The following is a 24090-nucleotide window of genomic DNA, read 5'->3' as shown; positions in this document are numbered from 1 at the left end:
TTGCCTCCAGTCTCGCTTTCATTTAAAGACTAAGTGGGATAAGTAAAGCCAAACTTAGATTTAAAAGAGACTCGAGGTGTCACCCCTTTTCTTCTGAGTTTTTGTTCCAACAAGTTGTGATCGACGAAACACGATTGCGTAGCCCCACCCACAGTGAAAGCTCATGGGTCTAAAACATCAAATATATTCTGAATGGCTATGACTACGCTTAGTATTTTTCTTTCACTTGGGACAAAAAAATCACTTCACATTTAAAATCTAAAGCACCAACACAATCTCACGGCAATACGTAACTATTTTACGAAGTGGCTAATTCGTATAAATTTATACAATCGCATTTGTACACTACAAAAAAATGATTTTCAAGAAAAAAATCTTAGTATTTTTGTCTTGTTTTCAGTAAAAATATCTAAAAATTCTTAAATTAAGATGCTTTTTCTTGATGAGCAAAACAACACAAGAAAATAAGTCTACTTTTTAGACCAAAATATCAAATTTAAGTGATTTTGTGCATAAAACAAAAAATCAGCAAAAAAAATCTTGAACATTTTTCTTAAACACTAAATTAAAGCAAAATTCAAGAAAATTTGCTTATTAGATTTTTTTGCTAGTTTATGCACAAAATCACTTAAATTTCATATTCTTCTTGTCTAAAAACTAGACTTATTTTCTTGGGTTATTTTGCTCATCAAGAAGAAGCATCTTAATTTAAGAATTTTTAGATATTTTTACTAAAAACAAGACAAAAACACCAAGATTTTCCCTCCTAGAACTTTTTTTTTGCAGTGTACAATCTGTTTGGGTTTAGGGGTGGGACTTCATTATTGCTTTATTCTAATGCTGCGTTCACACCAACCGCGGCAGAGGCATCAAGTTCGAGTGATTTCAATGTTAAGTCAATGTAAAGACACGTTGATGGGCATCTGGAGGTCTCGCGGCGTGAATGAGGTGTTTAGCACAGCACAGTAGATGCGTTTCCGCCTCATTCGCCAAGAGTTGAAAAATCTGAACTTTGGCAGAAAATGCGTCGCATTAACCAATCAGGACCTTGTGACGTGATTACAGGAAGCGAGCGGAGTCGCAGAAGCACCTCCCATGAATGTCTCGATTACTAGAATTTACACTCAAAGTGCCTCAAACGCGTCTGATGTGAACCCACAGTAATAATCGTACGTTTTATATGACTTGCATAATATGAATTCAGACAAATTAGTCAATTACAAATTCCCGAGAGATTAGGCTTGAAGATATGTGTTGAGTACTAAAGGGCCGTTCATATTATAACTATACTATAAAAAATATAGTTTTAAAAATCGTTTTATATTAAAGGCGCTCTAAGCGAATTGAAGCGTTTTAGACCATAACATATTTTTTGTTACATACCGGAAACATCTCCTCACTATCTGCTTGTTGCCTGTCTGCTGATCAAACAGTAAAAAAACGCGATCTCTGTAGACAGCTCAGGCTTCACAAACGGCAATATCAACATGGCCAAACCTAGCATCACAAAACAAAACAAAGTATTCCAGTCAATAAACGACAAAAAGGATTTGGGGTGGGGGTTGGGCGCGTTCATGAAAGCACGGAAGGGAGGGGGAGGATTTAGCTACGCTCCGTCTGTTTGAAAACAGTTTCAAACGTCAACAATAACTAACGTATCGCAGATTCGCTTAGAGAGCCTTTAAAGAAAATAGCTGCATTCACACCACAACTATAACGATAAAGATACAATGAACGATATCATTTTTTTCCCAAATGCTGAACGATAAACCATTAACAGCCCATCGAACTTCAAGTGCACGTGCATTTGAAATGTCAGATGACACGGTGGAGCTCATTGCTAAGGTCCATAACATAAAATTACCTCAGACTACTAGATTCACTGTTTAAAATAACGCAAACTCAGCATGTTGAGGACATTATACTCGCTGTGTAAATGCAACAAGAACAGCATATTTATACATTCAATGACATGTGAACAATTACAAGCGTTTTTATTAAAGAAAATATACAATATTAGTTAATTCCATTAAATGATTTTGCGCCTTGCGAGCTAATTAGCATAAAGTTATCGTCTGTTGATGTGGACGCTAATATAGTTAAGTTTATATTTATCGTTATAATGTGAAAGGCTCTTTACTTTAACTCACCCTAAGTAATCTTACTCCAACATTTTTGTCAGTTCGAAAACAATTTCACAGCCATTCAACATTTGACACTCGCCTAATGAAAGTGAGCCCATGAGGACAAAACTCATTGTTAGTTCTTGTCAAGACCAGGACAGATTTAAGATGCATGTCAAAATCTATTTTAACATATCTATTCCTAATACGCTCACAAATATTCTGGGGAGAAAAAGAACCGAGACACAGAAACATAGGACATGAAGCTATAAAAATGTCTCTGTTTATTATTATTAATAATATTATTTTAAATATACAATAATGTACAATACACCTGTACATTTCTAACCATAGAAAACAAGCTCCTAATAAATCATAAGAAAACTGTATATTATAGCAACAACATAGTCTGTAAGTTTTGACTCATAACACAGTTTAAAGGCAACCGAACTTCGTCTGGTTTTTGTTTTGATTTCGTCCTTCTTTAATCTACCGAGGCAATGCAACCGTCCAGATAACAGTGTGACATATTTGCTGCTGTGGGAAAAGCTTTTTGGCAGGCTGGACGTTCATGGTATCTGAGATAGAGAGCAGCGCACCTCACACGTCGGCAGCTTTATGCACCCTGCGAGTTTCAGCTTAAAGGAACATTCCACTTTTTTTGAAAATATGCTCATTTTTCAGCTCCCCCCGAGTAAAACATTTCATTTTTACCTTTTTGGAATCCTTTCCGGGTCTGGCGCCAGCACCCCCAGCACAGCTCAGCACAATAAACTGAATCCGACCAGACCACTAGCATCACGCCAAAAAATTAACCAAAGATTTTGAATATTTTTTTATATTTAAAACTTGACTCTTCTGTAGTTACATCGTGTACTAAGACCGACGGAAAATTAAAAGTTGCGACCCTCCAGGCAGACATGTCCAGGAACTACACTCCCACTCCAGCGCAACAACCAAGGACATTGCCGCTGCAACATAGCTGCTAGAGGCGCAATGATACCACACAGCAGCCGAAAATAGTCCCCTTAGTATCTTTCAATAACAGGGGACCATTTTCGGGCACTGCGCAATATCACTACACCTGCCGCAGCCATGTTACAACAGCAAAGTCCTTGATTATTACGCCAGTTTGAGAGTATAGTTCCTAGCCATATCTGCCTAGAAAATCACAACCTTCAACCTTCCGTCAGTCTTAGTACACGATATTGAAACTCTTTGGTTATTTTTTAGCGCGATGCTAATGGTCCAATCAGATTCAATGGACCACGCCAAGCCACGCCAAAAGCGCCAGCGCCAGACCGGGAGATCAGCTGAATGGATTCCAAAACTCCAGGGGAGATGGAAAATTCGCATATTTTTTTTAAAAAAGTGAAATGTCCCTTTAAGTCAAACGTTTACAAAAGCAGCTACGTCTACAAACACAACTCTCTGGTCCTTCTTCATTCATGCCTGATACACCTTTATGAAAATGAACCATGGTTTTACTTCGTAAGGGGTCATATCTGGAATTGTGAAGTAACACTGTAGAAACTTCCACAACTGATGTTTTTTAAATATCCCATGAAATCAACGGCATAAGGTTTTGTGCATTTTAATCCATGTGTGGACTGATATACATGGATATAAAATGAATCCTGCACTACACTGCATTTCGTCCAATCAAATCCTCCTTAAATGATGATGCCCATTATACAACTTCAATGGCCTTTTTTAGTTTGTCCAACACAAATTTCATATTTTTAAATGCGTTGACAAACAGTACTTATCTATTTCAGTCTGCACTGTGCTTTAAGAGACAAACATCATATCTCCAACGCCTCAGAGCTGTTGAAGTTGTTGGGTATAAGCTTCCTTGGCTTTGCGTCATTTTCAGAAGTATTAATATCTGAGCTGTGAGATTCACTACCTCTGTAATCTATTGAGAGAAACCGGTCGTTCCAGCTGGTGTTTATCTACGCCGAGATGGATTTAGCTGTACACCGGACTCGGTTCTGAGCCCAGGGCTGTTTGAAAGAGGATCCATCATCTCCGTGCCACTGCAGGAGTGACATTTACATAGATCACGGCTAGATAAATATCTAGCATTACTGATTCTTTGTCCCGACTCCACTGGAAATGACAAACGAGGGGGTTGGGTGGGGCGATGATTAGATAACGCCTTAAAGCTTCACACTGGGTATCATCGGAGGGATCTGTACATCTTGACCCTTTCACATGCTATTCGGGTAAGAACGTTTTTTTTTATTTTATCACGTTCAGTCCGGGAACCAATTATGTTTGGATTACATCTCTTGCCGGTATGTCGGCAAAGAGGAAATCATAATATGATCTAAGATGCATTTGAGGATCACACGGGAAAGGCCTTGCAACTTTTAACAGGATGTGAATGATATTTTGACTCCATTACTCGTGCAGAATGCAGTAAAGCATTAAAACCAGGAGCCAGCCAGAATAAATTCCCATTATTACAGTCTACAAGCGTATTGCGGGCTGCTTGCACATTGCAACCTGATATTCATTGGTGATTAAACAAAAAACCTTGTTTTCATTTCTGGTATACAGCAGTAAAATATGACACAAATGTAATTTACTGTATTGTTTTCTGGAATCATAGGGACGTTATATTAGAGCCGTGGTGTAAATAGGATGTATTGTTGCATTTGCAACCTATTTACAACGTTTCTATCAACCAAGATTATAATTGCTGCAGAAGACACGGATGTTGAAACATATGTGCACATAGACCCTGATATTGAGGTTTCTATACCATTAATGCGTACACGCTCAATAAACAAAGATATCCATGAGCGAGTTTAAATACGACATAAAATCAAAAGCGATGTTATTTACTTAATAAATGTAGCTGGTTTCATTGTGTTATTATGATACATCAGTGCATGTTATTCTAAAAAATGGTGCGTCTTAAAACTTCGTAAAAAGTGGCGAAAAATAACATTAACTAACGATAACAGTTATTTTCACTCTCGACAGATTAAATAGACCCGCTCTACTTTACGTTTCACTGAATAAATCATCTATAATACTCATCTATATAATAAACGTCATAACTTCATTTAAAATTAGCTCACATTACAAAAACGAAAGACGTTGTGAATGCCATTTCATGTTGTCTTCAAATAAGGCAACATGAATGCGATAAAAAAAAGAGGAAGTGAAGGAGGCTCACTGGTAACATCACCCTCTTTATTTGCATCAGTACATCGAGTTCGCACTTCGTGTAGGATTAATAAAACACCAAAGCCGGGTGGATTTTCACGGCCCGCATACCGAGCGTTTGTTTGTCTGCCAGAGTGACTCGCGTGTCCGCGCAAACGCCTCCGTAATCTCTTTGTTGTGTGGTTAAATAATTAGCCCTAGAAGCAAAAGAGAGTCGCTCCAAACGTTTGATTCTCCATCGTCCGCCGAGGGCTGAAGGCCATGTTTGTGTAAAGCTCCAGAGCTTTGAAGCCACCTGATCTTTTAACTCTCGGGAAGGTGCCGACTAAGACTCCGTTGAGGACAAAGCCAATACGTTTATTTCCATCATAATCCCGCTTGCTTGTCGCAGATATCCGTCATCGTTTTTATGGAGAAATGTTATCCGGTCCTTGCCTCTGTGTCACGGTTTTCTGGTGTATCAGTTTCAGTACCAACATTCCCGTGCCTCAATTCTGACCCATTCTGACCACCCGCCCTGCCTGGGAGCCTATTAAGGGCACTAATATCTGTAATAGTAATATCTATTCCCTGAATCCTGAATGCTATGAGAGTGGTTGGGAAGGTGAAGGGCACTGGCTGTGTCCACTTGGCTCAGTCGATTCCCACTTGCTGTCCGCAGAGTTGGCGTCACCGGCAGGGTCAGAGCGACTCAAGTGAAGTTGGATGTCACAGGTCAGATGAAATACTCTTTCCTGCTGTCTCTCATGGCGCTGTGTAAATCCAGCTCGGCCCGGTACCTGTGTTCTGGCCTGGGTTGGTGATCTTTCTCCTTGACCGTAGCCATCTGCCGGGTACGGTCGTGTCGATGGCGGTAGAGGAAGCGGGTCATCACGGCCACGGCGCAGAGGGTAATGAGAACTACTGCTGCTATCAAACCTGTCAAAGACAGAATAAATATTTGTTTATATAAATACTTTTAAATGTGCTTTAACACAAATATTTAGGGCCCTTGGGGACAAGCTCGTACCTCCGATTACAGCTGAGTCATTTTGTCCAGCGTTTGGAAGATTTTTTCCAGTGTCTGCATGATCTGACAATAAAACAAAGAGATTTCAAAATGGACAAAATCACCTAAACCTAAAGATTTTTTTAACTCTACCAACCTGATAAAGATCTGGATGAAGATTTATCCGCCAGCTCGCCACAGTTCGACTCGACCAGATTACCGAGGACGCTGACTAATGAGCTTCCTCGATTCAGAATGGCTGCCTTGAGGGGTGCCAAATGATTAAATTGAACCGATGAAAGACAGCCAATGAAACCTCTCGATCCGGCTTGAAGCACTTCCTCATCTAGACCAGCTCTGCCTATGGAGGAACAAGAAGATGGTACCTTAAATATTACAATTTTCTTAAAAATTGCAATTTAGTTATTAGTCAATAATATTTACCTTTATGTTTGCGCATCTGGCAGATGCTTTTATTCGCAATTACTTATTTATTTAATAATATTATTCCCCTATATATTGCATTTCCATGTCAGCGTTCCCAAACTAAGGATTTTTGACTATCAAAACATCTCAAGGTGGTCTAGCCTGTCGAATTAGCCAGTTAAGAAGGGATTTTTAACACCTACAGCTTTAATCTTGGAGTTTAATTAAACTGCCTACCTGTGACTTTCCCCAATGTCAAAGATCTTATCGTGACCAACTCTTTGTCTGTTGACAGGCTGTATTTTACACTGGTATCTCTATCAATCTGAGAAGAAGAAGAAGACGGGGAGAGAGAGAGAGATGCATCAAGTTCAACATACGTTACTGTTGCGTGATTCTTCAAATATATTTTGTTGGCGTGGGGTGCAAATATTTTTTATGCTTTTGATTTATAATACATTCTTGATACTGCGACTGCACAAATATTTGATGTGGATACACAAAATGAAGAATTGGATTTCTTCCCTGCTCACCTGAACATACATGTCCTTTCCCTCTCTATGGATCTGCACTCGATGGAGCTGTCCGTTGGCCAGGTTAACAGATGCCGGCGTGAAGACGTCCGGCTCTTTCTCCCTGTTCAGCCGATACCAGATCTGCAAACTCCCTGCCGGACCCAACGAGACGTGAGACGGACAGGCAACGTGCGACATGTGTGACAGAATCAAATAGCAAACGCTCTCGGATGCCTAATTACGTTCCTCGCTGATGAGGGTAATTGCAGGCTTGACCGCTGTTGTGAAATATGACAATCGCACGAAAAGATGCTCCTCTCCAATCATCAACAACACCATTATCATCATCGCTGCGGTTATCACCCACAGCTTTAACGTAATCAAAGAACAGCCCTGATTGGCTGGGACCAGACTGTGATTTTCACGCACATGTCATTACAGGATGAAAATGTCAAAGGAAATTTAGGAATACTGTATATTTCGCTCGCAAGTTCAGATTTTCCAAAAAATGTCAAAATTTATCCATCTATAGTGTCTGTCTGTCTGTCTGTCAAAGTTTCTATCTATCTATCTATCTATCTATCTATCTATCTATCTATCTATCTATCTATCTATCTATCTATCTATCTATCTATCTATCTATCTATCTATCTATCTATCTATCTATCTATCTATCTATCCCTTTCTGTCTGTCTATCTGTCCGTCCGTCCCTCCATCCATCTAACCATCTAATCATCCATCCATACATCCATACATCCATCCATCCATCTATCTCTGCCTTTCTGTCTGTCTGTCCGTCCATCCATCCATCCATCTATCTCTGCCTGTCTGTCTTTCTGGCTGTCTTTTTATCCATCCATCCATCCATCCATCTATCTCTGTCTTTCTGTCTGTCTGTCTGTCCGTCCATCCATCAATCCATCCATCCATCTATCTCTGTCTGTCTGTCTGTCTGTTTTTGTCTTTATGTCCATCTATCTATCTGTTCGTCCGTCTGTATGTCTGTCTGTCTATCTACAGTGTCTGTCTGTCCATCCATCCATATATCCATTTATCCATCTATCTATCCATTTATCAATCCATCCATCCATTCATCCATACGTCCATCCATCCATCTATCTATCTATATCTGCCTCTCTGTCTTTCTGTCTGTCTGTCTGTGTTTATCATCCATCCTTCCATCCATCCATCCATCCATCCATCCATCCATCCATCCATCCATCCATCCATCCATCCATCCATCCATCTATCTCTGTCTGTCTGTCTGTCTGTTTTTGTCTTTATGTCCATCTGTCTATCTGTTCGTCCGTCTGTCTGTCTATCTACAGTGTCTGTCTCTCCATCCATCCATATATCCATTTGTCCATCTATCTCTGTCTGTCTGTCTGTTTTTGTCTTTATGTCCATCTGTCTATCTGTTCGTCCATCTGTCTGTCTGTCTGTCTGTCTATCTATCTACAGTGTCTGTCCATTCATCCATATATCCATTATCCATATATCTATCTATCTATCAATCCATCCATCCATACGTCCGTCCGTCCATCCATCCATCTATCTCTGCCTCTCTGTCTTTCTGTCTGTCTGTCTGTGTTTATCCATCCATCCATCTATTTCTGTCTGTCTGTCTGTTTTTGTCTTTATGTCCATCTGTCTATCTGTTCGTCCGTATGTCTGTCTGTCTGTCTGTCTGTCTATCTATCTACAGTCTCTGTCTGTCCATACATCCATATATCCATTTATCCATCTATCAATCCATCCATCCATCCATCTCTGTCTGTCTGTCTGTCTGTCTGTCTGTCTGTTTTTGTCTTTATGTCCATCTGTCTATTTGTTCGTCCGTCTGTCTGTCTGTCTGTCTGTCTGTCTATCTACAGTGTCTGTCTGTCCATCCATCCATATATCCATATCTATCCATCTATCAATCAATCCATCCATCCATACGTCCATCCATCCATCTATCTTATCTCTGTCTCTCTGTCTGTCTGTGTTTATCCATCAATCCATCCGTCCATCCATCTATCTCTGCCTGTCTGTCTTTCTGTCTGTCTGTCTGTCTGTCTGTCTGTGTTTATCCATCCATACATCCATCTATCTATCTATGTCTGTCTGTCTGTCTGTTTTTGTCTTTATGTCAATCTCTCTGTCTGTTCATCCATCTGTCTATCTATCTACAGTATCTGTCTGTCCATCTATCCATCCATCCATCTACCGATTTATCCACGTATGTCTATCTATCAACAGTCTGTCTCTATTAGTCTATCTATCTACATTATCTGTCTGTCAATCTGTCTATCTACAGCGTCCTTCCATCCATCCATATTTTTTCTATCTGTCTATCCATCTACAGTCTGTCTCTGTCTGTCTGTCTGTATGTGTGTCTATCTACAGAATCTGTCTGTATAATTTCCCTTATTCTATAAAAAAATATAAGAATATATTTTTTCTAACCGAAATCTAACCGAGACATGTAAAATCTACCCAGTACAGTTTTTATGCTTGTGACATACAGAAAAGAGTATAATTATTTAGATACCATTGTGTGCCAGAATAACAGCCATGTACTGCTGATGGTAGGTGTTGACGGTCAGAAGCATGGCGGGCGTCTGAGTCGTGAGGAAACTGAAGGCGACGCTCTCTCGCGAGTTGCTGTTCTGGGCGTAGATTGCAGAGGACTGCCGACTGTGGTTGCGCATCACGGAGAAAGGCTCCTGGAAGGTGTAGGTCACAGACGAGCCGCTTTCAAAGGACACGGAAACTTCTGCAAGGGAGAAAAACACAAAAGCGGGTGAGCACCGCCGGGCAGATCCGAGACAGCGATTGGCCTTGTTTTCTTTCCCCATTTGCATAGTAATGGGGTGTCGAACGCCAAGGACGCGAAATGGCCGGAGTCCAAAAAACTGAGGAAATGATTTAACTTTAAATGAATGCAAAATTATGCTTGGACTTAAACTGACCCCTAGGCATCACGCAGTATTCATTTACTCATAATATTATCTGAACAGAAACACCATCCCTCTGGAGTCCAATAAAGCGAAGCCAAGTACACGCTCTCATTCACCGAGCGTTGAATGGTTTGCTGTCTGGCATATCAGAGGATCAAATGTGATAAAGGGTGTATTGACGGAGGAAGGATTTAGCATTGAGCGTGATGGACATGAAGGGTCCGCTGGGATTGGTCAGGTTGCAGCTTTTTGAGAAGAATTCATCCAAACAAAAGCGGCTCGCGGTCACGGAGAAAGAAATGGCAGAATTGCTCCCGATATCTCATATTTTATCCTGCTCGGCTTTGATCAGGTGCGAATATAAGCCTGACGCTGTCTTCAGAAATCAAGGTTACCAAGCTCTTAAACTTCTTCTTGCTGGAACGCTCTTTGATATATCAGAGAGGCACGGTGAGTTAGCAAAGTTTAAATTGCTTTTGATGAGATACCGGACCCTTATCCCAAACAATTGACAATAAGAAATTCTAAAAACGTGACAAAAATAAACAAAAGCACAACAATTTGATGAATGAGAAAAAATGCCACATGGTAACCAAAGCCAATTCGAACATTCCTTATGAGCATGTGGGAAATAACTCCCCTAACTTAACAAAAATCTGTCTGACCAATAAAAAAACAACAAAGAAATTTGTAATAATGTACCTTTCTTGCAGTTGGGTCCTCCGTAGGCCGAATGTGTGCAGTCACAAACGTAGCCGCTGCTTTTCTCTATACACTTTCCCCTGTTGTGACACAAGCTGTTTTGGCTGCTGCAGTGTCCCGGGCAGCCTGAACTGACGCCTGGAGTCATTTTAGCCCGTTCCTCGAGGTCAAGGGTCATCCCATTGATGTTTAATGACCTTATACATCCCAGAAACCCTCTTTGTCTTGAGGACGTGCCTCCTGTGGATTAAATACAAAATATCTTTGTATCATACTTGACAAAATAACAAACCCCCCAAAGCATTTCTAAAACTAAGAAATTACTGCAAATCAATATTCTAATAATTTGCATACAAATCTTATTAACAACAACATCTGGGTGGAGGTACACAGGTATTATTTCTACGCTACCCACTGGCACAGAGCTGTCACTCGTGGATGTGCCTACCAATAAACAGCTGGCTGTTGAGCTGAAGGTGGGTGTGGCCTTCAAAGGGGGCTTCCAGGAAGCGCAAGGGCAGCTGGTCTACCTGCAGCGACGCCTCCTTCACGTTCCTCTCCGCTCGTACGTAATGCCACTGCTTGTCGTTCAACGGCACGTGAGACTTTACCGTCAAGACCACAGGACCGTTTCCGACGTCAAACGTGAAGGTCACCACAGAGGGCGCTGCGGGAATTGTATTGCAAAAGGAAAGAAGTTTATTTAAGTGCTTTCATTTATTACGAAAAAATGCAGCGCTATTTCTAATATAATCATATTAGCTACATGTAACATATACAACATTGTGAATAATGATAAAAATTCATAGGAATGCACGACACAACATTTCAGTGCTGGTACGATATTCGATTACTTACAAAGACATCTGCCGATACTGATAGACACCGATAGTTTTGCTTTTGTCCTCATTTCAAATTATTAAGTTAGAAGTGCATACAAACTGCAATTCTGTTGTCATTGTCACACAATTCAAAATGATCACATTGGCTGTTTCAAACAATTCGTTGATGTCCGAAAGTGAGAAAAATACCTATGCCGATAACGATTATAGGCCGATATATCGGTACCGATATATAATTCATAATGAATAATAATTGAAATTTAACTTAATAATAAATATTAAATAATAATTTAAATTCCGGCGTCAAATGTAAAGGTCACCACAAAGGGCGCTGAAGACTCGCATTACAAAAGGAAAGAAAAACGTCACAAAAGACCAATTGCAAAAGCGAAAAAATGACTAGCAAATAAATGTAGCGCTATTTTTAATATAATCATAAAGATTTTGCTAGCTATATGTAATATATAGACAACATTGTGAATAATGATAAAAATTCATAGGAATGCACAGATACAACATTTCAGTGCTGGTACGATATTTGGTTACTTACAAAGACATCTGCCGATACTAATAGATACCGATCGTTTTTTTTTACTTCTTGTTTCAAATTATTAAGTTAGAAGTGCATACAAACTTCAATTCTGTTGTCATTGTCACACAATTCAAAATGATCACATTGGCTGTTTCAAACAATTGGTTGATGTCCGCAAGTGAGAAAAATACCTATGCCGATAACGATTATAGGCCGATATATCGGTGCCGATATATCCTTCACAATAAATAATAATTGAAATTTAACTTAATAGTAAATATTAAATAATAATTTGAAATCCGACATCAAACGTGAAGGTCACCACAAAGGGCGCTGTGGGTGAAAAACGTCACAAAGACCAAATGCAAAAGGGAAAAAATTTACTAGCAAAAAAAAATGTAGCGCTATTTCTAATATAATCATGAGGATTTTGCTATACTATATGTAACATATAGACAACATTGTGAATAATGTTAAAAATGTATAGGAATGCACCGATACAAAATTTCAGTGACTGTACGATATTTGATTACTTAAAAAGACATCTGCCGATACTAATAGATACTGATAGTTTTGTTTTTACTTATTATTTTTTTAATTATTAAGTTATAAGTGCATAAAACTGCAATTCTGTTGTCATTGTCACACAATTCAAAATTGTTTCAAACAATTTGGCGATGTTCGAAAGTGAGAAAAATACCCATGCCGATAACGATTATAGACCGATATATCGGTGCCGATATATCCTTCATAATTAATAATAATTGGAATTAAACTTAATAATAAATATTAAATAATAATTTGAAATTACTTTTGTTTCTTGTAAACTAGTTTTTAAATATAAACAAAATATAATATTTTCCTGGAAATCATGTGTGACGCGCCAACGCATATTTGTGGACCATTTAACCAATAAACTGACACAAAGACATTACTTAGTATCATTTCACATACAACAATGTCTGAACGGTCCTCTTCCTCCATACTTGTAAACATTGGAGTGGAAGTGTAGCATACGTACGTCAGGCGTGACCTTTTGAGGTATAAGGTCGCGCTGGCGCCTCACATGGCTAGTGCAAGACAAGAAGTTGTGGTTTAAAAGTACATAATTTCGCAATCGTTTTGCTAGATAAGACTCTAATGCCTTGGATAGGATTATTTAGTGTCCTTTAAAACTGCATTTTTAAACTGCATTGAAACTGTAAACTGTTGAGGTCTATTAAAGTCTATTAAATTGAGAAAAATCTGGAATGTTTTGCTCAGAAAACGTAATTTCTTCTCGACTGAACAAACAAAGACATCAACATCTTGGGTGACATGGAGGTGAGTGAATTATCAGTATTTTAAAGAAAGTGGAGTAATCTTTTAAGTTAAATCTTGCTATTTGAATTAAAAAAGAAGTTAAAGTCCAGCACACGTAACTCTGCCCTATGTGATTGTGAAGGTGAGTCGAGCCCTTTCAATTTTCATGTTTACGGTGTAATCATCTCTTTTATATGCACGAGCCGTGTACAGGGAACATTCTTTGGAAAAATAGCCTTTGTAATTGCTGAAAAAAATGAAAAGATGAAGGCAGGCAGAGGGATGAAGATGAACGGCCTCGCTGAACCGTGTACAGTAATTACACAGCAGACGATTTCAGAGGCGACCGAATACAGCGGCACTGTTGAGAAAAACTGCTTTTTTGAATGAAATTGGCTGCATCCTTCTACTGTTTTTGAGCGAAAACTAATGCTGTGCTATTAAATAGGAGCACGCTTTATGATTTTATTTGCACATTTAGGCATTAACTAGGCGTATGGTCTGAGAGAATGAATCTGAATGATGTGTTGGGTCTGGATTCACACTTAAGGGGCAATTTACTAAAATGAATTACATTGCATTGTTTTACCATCAGAATCATTTACGCAATTGAGGTTCATGTTCATGGCACACCTCCGATTTGAATTTTTTGACATTTGTTAAAAGAAATTGTGTTAGTGTAGCTCATCCGGTAGAGCATTATGTTAGGAGCACAAAAGTAAATGGAACACACATGTAAGTTGTTTTGGATGAAGGTGTCTGCCGAATTCATAAATGTAATGTAATGTAGGTGCGTACCACTGAGCTCCAGTCTGATGAAGTCTTTCGCGCCCAGGTTCTCCAGGAGGACTCCGGAAGGAGCCGTGGTTTTGAAATAGAGCGAGATGTCGGCGCTCAGCTCGGCCTGGAGTGTCGGGAAGTGCAGGTATGAGGACTCCTGGTAGAAGGAGGCAGAATTCCACAGGAACCCTGAGATCACAGGAGATCAAATTAAATGAAATCTGAATCTTCTTATCTCAATATTTAATGATCACTTTGGGTTTAGGAGTCTCATGACTCTAGGCTTAAAGCCTTACGTACTATCACCGTAGCATTGGAGAGATCCCACCCTGTAGATCGCTTCTGACCCCGTACGATTTGTGTCGCCCACCAAGATCTCGGTCACTGGTAAGTGTTCTTTGTAGGACAGAACTCCTGTGTCATTTTCCCTGTTGAGAAAAAAAACAACAGTTGATTTTATTTCGGGTATATGGGCTGGTCACCTGCCGCCATGGTTTTTTATCACACAAACATTTGCTAAGATGATATCGACAGAAAAAAAGTGTGAACATAGGATCACAAATAACTAAAAACTGAAAGCGCACGTATGCTTGAAAATAAACTTGACCCATACGAGAATGTGTGTACCATGAGCTACGGTCAGCGTCGCAGTTGCAGAAATGGTTCATGTCGATGCAGTTCTCATCCAGACTGCAGGCGCATTGCTGGACCCCGGGGAGAAATCCACCCCAGTACGTCCTTCTCTCGCCTGCCCGATCCAGCCACCAGGACAAGGGCGTCCCATCTGAAGCAAACAACAACATATTTCTTCATTTGCCAATGAATGTGACATACAACAACTCAAGTACAGAAGATATTCAAAAGTTGACCCATTATGATAATTACTAATGTAATGCAACAACATATCAGGTAATGCGTCAATATTAGAGATTCATAAAAGATAGACAGATAGACTTACAAACAGACAGATAAATAGCAATCAGACACACACAGACAGAAAGACATGTAGACATATGGGGGACAGGTAGATGGTTAGGTGGTTAGCAGAGAGACAAGTAGATAGATGGAAAGATAGACGGACATCAAGGCAGACAGGTAGATGGGGAATGGATGGATAGATAGATAGATTGAAATTGATAGATAGACAAACAAACAGACAGATAGAGATGTAGACAGACATACAGGTAGATAGGAAGATATATAGATAGCAGACAGATATACACAAGCAGATAGCAGGTAGACAGACATACAGAGAAAGAAATGGATGGACAGACAGACATATACAGCTGACAGACATATAGATAGAAAACACACAGACAGGTAGGCAAATAGCAGACAGACATACAAAAACAGAATGGTAGACAGACCAATAAACAGACAGACAGGTAGATACAGTAGGTAGATAGATAGATAGATAGATAGATAGATAGATAGATAGATAGATAGATAGATAGATAGATAGATAGATAGATAGATAGATAGATAGATAGATAGATAGATAGATAGATAGATAGATAGATAGATAGATAGATAGATAGATAGACATATGAGGACAGACAGACAGACAGACAGACAGATAGCAGACATACTTAGAGAGGAGACAGACAGAAAGACAGGTAGACAGATGAGGACGAGTAGAAAGTTAGGTAGATAGCAGACAGACAGATAGATAGACAGACAGATAGCAGACAGAAAGACAAAGACAGCGAGACAGACAGTTAGACAAATGGGGACAAGTAGATTGGTAGATAGCAGACAGACAGGCATGCAGATAGATAGATAGACAGACAGACAGACAGACAGAAGGATAGATAGCAGACAGAAAGACAAAGACACACAGTTGGGGGACAAGTAGACAGACAGACAGACAGACAGACAGACAGGCAGATAGCAGACAGACTTAGAGAGAAGGCAGACAGATAGAAAGGTAGACAGATGGGGGACAAGTAGATAGTTAGGTAGATAGCAGACAGACAGATAGATAGACAGACAGACAGATAGCAGACAGAAAGACAAAGACAGCAAGACAGACAGTTAGACAGGTGGGGACAAGTAGATAGCAGACATGCAGGCAGGCAGGCAGATAGACAGGCAGACAGACAGACAGGCAGACGGACGGACAGACAGACAGACAGACAGATAGATAGACAGATAGGTAGATAGGACAGACAGACAGCAGATAGACTTAGAAAGAAGACAGACAGAAAGATAAAGACAGCAAGACAGGGAGGCAGACAGATGGGGACAAGTAGATAGGTAGATAGCAGACAGACAGACAGATAGATAGCACAGACAGATGAGGACAGGCAGGCAGATAGCAGACAGACAGAGAGACAGACAGACAGACAGACAGGCAGACACTAGAAAGACGGACAGACAGATAGATAGCACAGACATATGCGGACAGGCAGACAGACTGACATATAGCAGACAGATGGACAGACAGACTTAGAGAGAAGACAGACAGGCAGACAGGTAGATAGGGAATGGATGGATGGATAGATAGATTGAAATTGATAGATAGACAAACAAACAGACAGATAGAGAGATAGAGATGTAGACAGACATACAGGTAGATAGGAAGATATATAGATAGCAGACAGATATACACAAGCAGATAGCAGGTAGACAGACAGACAAAGAGAGTGATGGATGGACAGACAGACATATACAGCTGACAGACATATAGATAGAAAACACACAGACAGGTAGGCAGATAGCAGACAGACATACAAAAACAGAATGGTAGACAGACCAATAAACAGACAGACAGGTAGATACAGTAGCTAGATGATAGATACAGATAGCAGATAGACAGACAAACAGACAGATAGCTGACAGACAGGCAGACCTTTACAATACAGTACTTAGAATCTAAAATGTTAAAAAATACATTTGAGAACATTAAAAAGAACCTAAATGTATGATTTTGGCAATGTACAATGCTAGATTTGGCATTTGGCTTTTCTCAGAGGTTAACACAAGTGAAAAGACATTCCCAGCAGATTCAGCGACTCTTCTACTCACACATTTGGCATTTACTGCACATCCTGTATTTCTGCAGGGAAAATCTGGACAATTGTACTGATACGCTAAAGACGCCAAAGTGCTACAATCTGGACCCGAGCACAGATCTCATTATGCAAATTCTCTGTACCCGGCACGAGCTGATGAGCAATTTCAAGCAACGCCTAGTACATAAATGTCACAGTTTTCCATCAATTAATATTTTAATTGGATTGTGGTCAAGTCAGATAATAGATCTGAATGAAGACCACTTAAGGTTTATCATCCAATGAGGTGGGGCGTTCTAATCGAAAACACGGGCTCGGAGGACACAGATAGACTCTTCAGATACTGAACACTGATGAGTGAAGCTTTTCTTGCAAGGAAAGAATTATCGGGAAATATCAAGCAGCACTTTATATTACATTAGGTCATTGAACATTATTAGATTACATTATATCCTGCCTAACAAATCATTGCTTAAAGGTGCACTGTGTAACTTTCAAGAGGATCTTTTTGCAGAAATGCAATATAATATACATTACTATATTATCAGTGGTGCATAAAGACCTTACATGATAAATGATTACGTTTTTATCTAAATACACGTGTCCCCTTACATGCAAGTCGCCATTTTGCACCACAATGTTTCCCTAAAAGGACAAACTGCTCTACAGAACGCATTTCGTCACTACATTGTCTCAGACGACAACATGTTTGTCCTGTGGCGCGACTACCGTAGCTTCTCTATGCCTTTCAAAAGGGAGGGGTGAGCCGGATTGAGCAGCTGGTTGCAATTCGCAATCTCACAGCTAGATGCCGCTAAAATCTACACACAGCACCTTTAAATTCTCAGTAAACAGGAAGTGGCTATCGACTTTACTTCCGTATTGTGACGTATTTTTCTGAGCAAATACATAAAGTAAATGTAAGTAATACCAACCCCATGTGTTGAAGAGGCGGGACTTCCTACACAGATACATCACTTCCTGTTGGCACTGTTCAGACCTGGCCACGAGCGTGCGGAGCTGCTCCAGAGTCGCGCTGTAGTTTAGCGTCCTCACGTGAGGCTTCTGGGGGGACGACCCTTGAACTCGTACCATCTCTGTGCTGTTGTGCTTAACTACGGTCCAAACCTTGTCATCTACAAAGCAAACCCACACATACATGCATTTATATGGGAACATGCAATAGGTTGAATGTGAACAATTGCAATTAGCTCTAAAAAAAACTCTACATCATGGGGCACGGCGTACTAAAGTTTGTGTGCCAGTTCAAATGTGTGTAAAGCGGAGAGGAATGCTTTATTACAATTCTGCAGAACATATTTCAAGAAAAAAGTCACATGTATAACAACCTGACAAAACAGACCCAGCCCCGGTTTCCCTGTACCGTCTTTCTCCACCACGGGGACACGGACAGCGCTGGCAGAGAGCGCAACATCCATCAGCGATCGGACAAGTTCATGGTCTGATTAATGATTCGGCCTTCATGAGGACTCGAGCGAATTTCCCTCTGGCCAAAACTTCCTTTGAACAATTCAACAACCCTGTGCCTTCAAGAACTCTCAAACCACAAATAATAAGAAAATATAGACTCTCCTGCGTGTGGTTTCCACGCCATTAGCGGCGCCAAATGGAACTGCGAAAATGATGACAGCTTCCAGACAGGTTTCCCATAAGTTTCTACTGGCGTAAACTCATGCCATGTTTTTAAAAAGAGGCTTTTCAGAGATATCAAGCTTATATTTTGCACATGAAGGTTGAAAAATAAATTCTAGGTGATAAAATTCCCAAGTGAATAATCTGCCGATTGTTTACTTCCTAAAACGAGTGAAAATGTATATATGTGTGACCCTCTGAGTCTCATAATCTAATAATGAAAATTGGAGAATTAAAGTTTGATTTCAATCAACAACATGATTCAATATTAAAGATATCAAGGTTATATTTTACTGAATGTTCTTTACATTATGTGGGATGATTATTTTCCAATGAGGTCTCACCGGTTATGTTGCAGTAAACGACGGTGGATTTAAGCGGTCCACTTCCATCAGGATCGATGGAGAAGAAGCCCGAGGCACTTCCTGTAAGCCTGTGGGCCTCACAGGAGGGTTCAAAGATGGCTGATGGAAAAAAGCAACAAGCATGTCAAGTGAGTTTACGTTCAGCCTCATCCTATGGTAAATAAAAATGAGTTTGTAGAACACAGCGTTTTATTTGATTCACGTTTTTTGTCATGTCAACAGAAATGAGTTGTCACAACATATAAAATATAGTTGAGAAAAGTCAACTTAATTTTATTAGTTATACCAACTCACCTGTAGTTATACAAACTCATCTCTAGTCAAGATAAATAATAGTAAGTTGAAATGACTTGTAAATAAACCGATAAACAATCCTGTGAAATTGTACAAAGACTATAAAAAAATTATACTATAATTTTTAAGTTTAAAGAATATAAGATAAAAGAATTTAAAGTTTAAAGTATTAGGGTTCTATCATACATCCGGCGCATTGCAGCGCAATGCGTGACGCAAGTGTCTTTTGCTAGTTTCAACCCTGCGAAATTATCATTTTCAAATTTAGCGCCACGTTGTTTAAAGGAACATGCCCGTATTTTGGGATTTTAGCTTGTTCACCGTATCCCACAGAGTTGGATGGGTCCATACATGCCATTATCATATCCGTGTGTGCTGTGGCTCTGTCTGACGCAGCCCCCGCTAGCTTAGCTTAGCACAAAGTCTGAAAGTGAATAGCTCAGCTAGCAAACTGCTCCCAATAAGTGACAAAATAACGCAGACATTTTCCTATTTGTGTGTTGTGATTTGTGTGGTCACACCGTGTGCAGATGGCAAGGTCATATGAGACACATCCATCTTTTGACAGTGTTCATACTGGGAACTGTATTCTCGGAGGGTGTAGCACTGCTACTTGGGCGGAGTGATTTGCACAACTCTGACCGAACTCTCTGCTCCTCACCAGGAGGATTCTCGGGTGCTACGAGCAGGTCACTCCCCCCATGTGGCGGTGCTTCGCCTTATGTGAATATAGTTCCCAGTATGTATACTGTTAAAAGATGGCTGTGTCTCATATCACCTTGTTATTTGTACACGCTGTGACTGTGCAGGTCACAACACATAAATAGGAAAATGGTTGCGTTATTTTGTCACTTGTTGGGGGCAGAATGCTGGCTGGACCCATTCGCTTCCGGTCTTTGTGCTGGGCTAGGCTGGTGGGGGCTGCGTCAGACAGAGTTACAGCACGCACGGAGATGAGAAAGGTATGTATGGACTTATCGAACTCTGGGGGATACGGTGAATAAGCTAAATTCACAAAATCTGGGCTTGTTCCTTTAAATAGCAAATGCATTTGCGTCATATTTTGTGCCCATGGGCGTTCTGGTCTGAAAAAGAGGTGTGTTCAGGCGCATTGTTGGCGCGTTGCTATTTTGAGGCAACTAAAATAGACTACGCCATTGACCAACAAAAACCTGGTCTAAAGTCTAAAGTCAATGTCGCAATATATTTTTTGTTATTTAAAGAGTGCTGTAGTAATATGCGCCTACTGTATAAACGGGAAGACAACGCGGGTTTGCTTAACAGATGAATGTGCAGCAGCACAAAAACGCTTTTAAATATGAAAGATTAAAGGATTGAATGTAAAAGATTATTATTGAGTCTCTTGGACATAAATGAGGACCGATTATTAGATGTTAGAAGACGTAAAGAGCTGCTTCACCTGTAGCTTGGTAAGTAAATAAATGCTTTAAACAAATGCATCTGTTTTTAAATGTTTATAAAATGCTACCTCATGGATTTATTGTATATGATGACTTTGTACCTGTGGATATGGTGAGATGAGAAACATTTTAAGTAATGCTTTTTAAAAAACCCATGGCGCTGTCCGAGTGCTGAAACGCTTTGGCATCTCTTGTTTGTTACAAATAAAGTATTTTTAGAGTACAAACCTTTTCTTGCATTTTTTTACAAATTATTTTATGAGATAACAATGATTATGTAGGATATCAATACATTTATAGCAATTAAAAGCCTGCTATTTTACTTCTATGACTAAAAAAAGGTATTTTAAAGGATTTAATAAAAAAAGATTTCAATAAAAATGAAAAAATATATATTTTACATTACTTTTAAACTGGTGGTCTTTTTCATCCGCTTAGTTTTTTTAGTTTACAAATTTCGCTTTCTAAATAGGGATTAGGCATGGTGCAACTGGCTTTTAAAGGAGATGAGAGCTGAGACTCTCATTGGTTTATTGCACGTTAAGCCCAAAACACACCCATTACTCATTATGAGAATCGGAACAACCCTTTTAGGCCGTGCACTTGGCGCATAAACCATGTTTCCTGTCGTTAAATTAGCAAAAGTATAATCGGACACACCCATTTAGACCATTCGCTTTAGACAATGCACTTAGATCGTTAAAATAAGGCCCTTAGACTTAAACATTTGATAGTTAATTTATTAATTTATTTCCATTTCTTTCTTTCGTTACCACACATATATTTATGTTTTATTTGTTAAAATTAAATACATCCGTTATATTAGTTAAACTTGACGTAGTGATATAAAAATCCGCTTAAAATTGAAAACTACATTGTATGGCGGAAGAGCAATTAGTTTGCATTACTTCGACCTCGGGCGCAGTTATATTGACGGAAGTTTGAGCGAGAGGGGAGTAGTCAGGAGTGATGATGAAAACTATGTCTTTAAATAGGGAAAACATGGAAGTGTTTGGTGGCTGCTAAATTCATCCCTGTTTGGATCCTAAGAAATGAATGGGGCTATGCTAAATGCTAACACATTCACAAACAATGATTAAGTGTACGCATTGAAAAAGAAAGGCATATATTAATGTGTCTAATTTGAGGTAAAAACATAGTAAAATATTGTTTTCCTTTAATAGACTTTTTTAGACCTCAACAGTTTCAGTGCAGTTTAAAATTGCAATTTTAATGCAGCTTCAAAGGGCTCTAAATGATCCCAACTGAGGCATAAGGGTCATTTTTGGCAATAAAAATGAAAATGTGAACTTTCTTGTCTTGCACTAGTCACGTGACGTGGGAGTGTGACCTTACGCATTACGTAATTACGTCGAAAGTTCAAGCATGACGTATGCAAAACTACCGCTCCAGTGTGGAGAAAGAGCACCGTTCAGACATTGTTGTATTTTGAATGATACGAATTGATGTTTCTGTGTCAATCTATTTTATAAAATGGTCGGCAGGAGTGTTTTTCACATATGTGACGCGTGACCTTTCGACGTGATTACGCAATATGCAAGGCCGCGCTGGTGCGTCACACGGCTAGTGCAAGACGAGAAGTTGTGTTTTAAAAGTACATATTTTTTTGCCGAAAATCACAATTGTTTCGCTAGATAAGACTCTTTATGCCTCGTTGAAACTGAAATTTTAAACTGCGTTGAAACTGCAAACTGTTGGGGTCCAATAAAATCTATTAAATTAAGAAAAAACTTAATTACTTCTTGACTGAACAAAGAAAAACATCAACATCTTGGATGACATAGGGGTGAGTAAATTATCTGGATTTTTTATGAAAGTGTAATATTCCTTAATCTCAAACTATTAATCAATCTCAAAATATAAAGGATTTTGCATGTTTGTAGCTATTAAAAAAGTAAACAATGTTCTCAAGCACTGTTTTTGATGTAATTGCAACTGTTTGCTCACAGTTATGACAGGTGGCTCCCGTGTACCCGGTTCCCGAGCAGTCGCAGAAGAACGTGTTCCAGGACTGAGAGCATTCCCCGTCATGTTCGCAGTAGCTGGGAAGACATCTGAGGGAAAAAATACGACCCAGAAACTTCACCGTACTTACAGAGACGGAGGCAAATAAATTACAGAATTACACAAATCACGTAAAACGGCACACAGCGACATACGGTACAATATCAAGCCGTAATCCGTTCTGTGCTCGGGGGGGAATGTGAAGTAAGGACGTGGCATCAATCAATAAGCACAAGTGACTATTAGGAAATAGATGGGTGAGTCTGAAAGCTCACGGAGAAGGATGCATCAATTCTGCGATGGGCTGAATACGCACTCAAGGATGAGAACGCTACTGAAAGATTGAGATTGCGATGAAGACCGGAACCGAAAACTCTTTCTCTATTTCTTCCAAACATGCAGCTTTTTGTCAAGCAGGTACAGTGACTGTTGAAGTGATTGACGACTTTGTGTATGCGACGTTAACCGTCTACAAATTCAATTTCGTGTAACAAATAGGGTATTTATTGTTTAATCTCTCTCATCGTCAGGTAAATACGTAAAAAATTAATGAATCCTTAGCGGCAAACAAATGACTTCAAAAGGGAACCTCCAATAATTTTCTTTTTTTAGACGCACCGATGCTTCGAAAATAAGAAACTATTTAATGCGAAGCATATGCTAAGTACCTGCTAATTGAAACCGCAACACGTTGGGCTCCCTTGCTAAAACCATCTGGGTATGCATTTAGCTATAAAATGACAACCTCGAAACGTTGTCGAATCGGAAAGGTGCGTTAATGTTGAAATAGTGCCTGTCTCTAGAGAAAATGTAATCATTAAAACGACTTGTCACATGCTGTACAAAAACAAAAAAACGAACTTTATGATGCGTGATGCAACCTTGATTTATTTAGAAAAGAGGGCGAACAAAAGATCAGGATAATGAGAAGTCGAAAACACAGCTGTCAGACGCCGTCACGACAAATAACTCATCTTCACGTACC

General features: G+C 39.5%; 1 protein-coding gene across 6 annotated transcripts in view; it reads right to left on the bottom strand.

Moving 5' to 3' along the window:
- Nucleotides 1-5309: 5309 nt before the first annotated feature.
- cntnap5b (contactin associated protein family member 5b) overlaps nt 5310-24090 on the bottom strand; it is a 269502-nt gene continuing 250721 nt past the window's right edge. For 5 of the 6 annotated variants that reach the window (XM_073861992.1, XM_073861991.1, XM_073861995.1 and 2 more), the window contains 14 exons: nt 23049-23155; nt 19345-19464; nt 18283-18483; nt 14961-15117; nt 14634-14761; nt 14352-14522; nt 11326-11544; nt 10878-11117; nt 9767-9991; nt 7251-7384; nt 6955-7042; nt 6449-6652; nt 6313-6375; nt 5310-6221 (listed from right to left, as the gene is read on the bottom strand). In XM_073861992.1, the coding sequence (XP_073718093.1) occupies nt 6019-6221; nt 6313-6375; nt 6449-6652; nt 6955-7042; nt 7251-7384; nt 9767-9991; nt 10878-11117; nt 11326-11544; nt 14352-14522; nt 14634-14761; nt 14961-15117; nt 18283-18483; nt 19345-19464; nt 23049-23155 (2260 nt within the window). In that variant the 3' untranslated portion in view covers nt 5310-6018. The remainder of the gene's footprint in view (nt 6222-6312; nt 6376-6448; nt 6653-6954; nt 7043-7250; nt 7385-9766; nt 9992-10877; nt 11118-11325; nt 11545-14351; nt 14523-14633; nt 14762-14960; nt 15118-18282; nt 18484-19344; nt 19465-23048; nt 23156-24090) is intronic. The other variant, XM_055218081.2, reaches the window with a different exon arrangement.

The sequence above is a fragment of the Misgurnus anguillicaudatus genome, chromosome 23, assembly GCF_027580225.2.
Source record: "Misgurnus anguillicaudatus chromosome 23, ASM2758022v2, whole genome shotgun sequence".
NCBI classification, from domain to species: domain Eukaryota; kingdom Metazoa; phylum Chordata; class Actinopteri; order Cypriniformes; family Cobitidae; genus Misgurnus; species Misgurnus anguillicaudatus.
The sequence above is the reverse complement of the archived record's forward strand: the minus strand, read 5'-3'. Positions and strand labels throughout refer to the sequence as shown.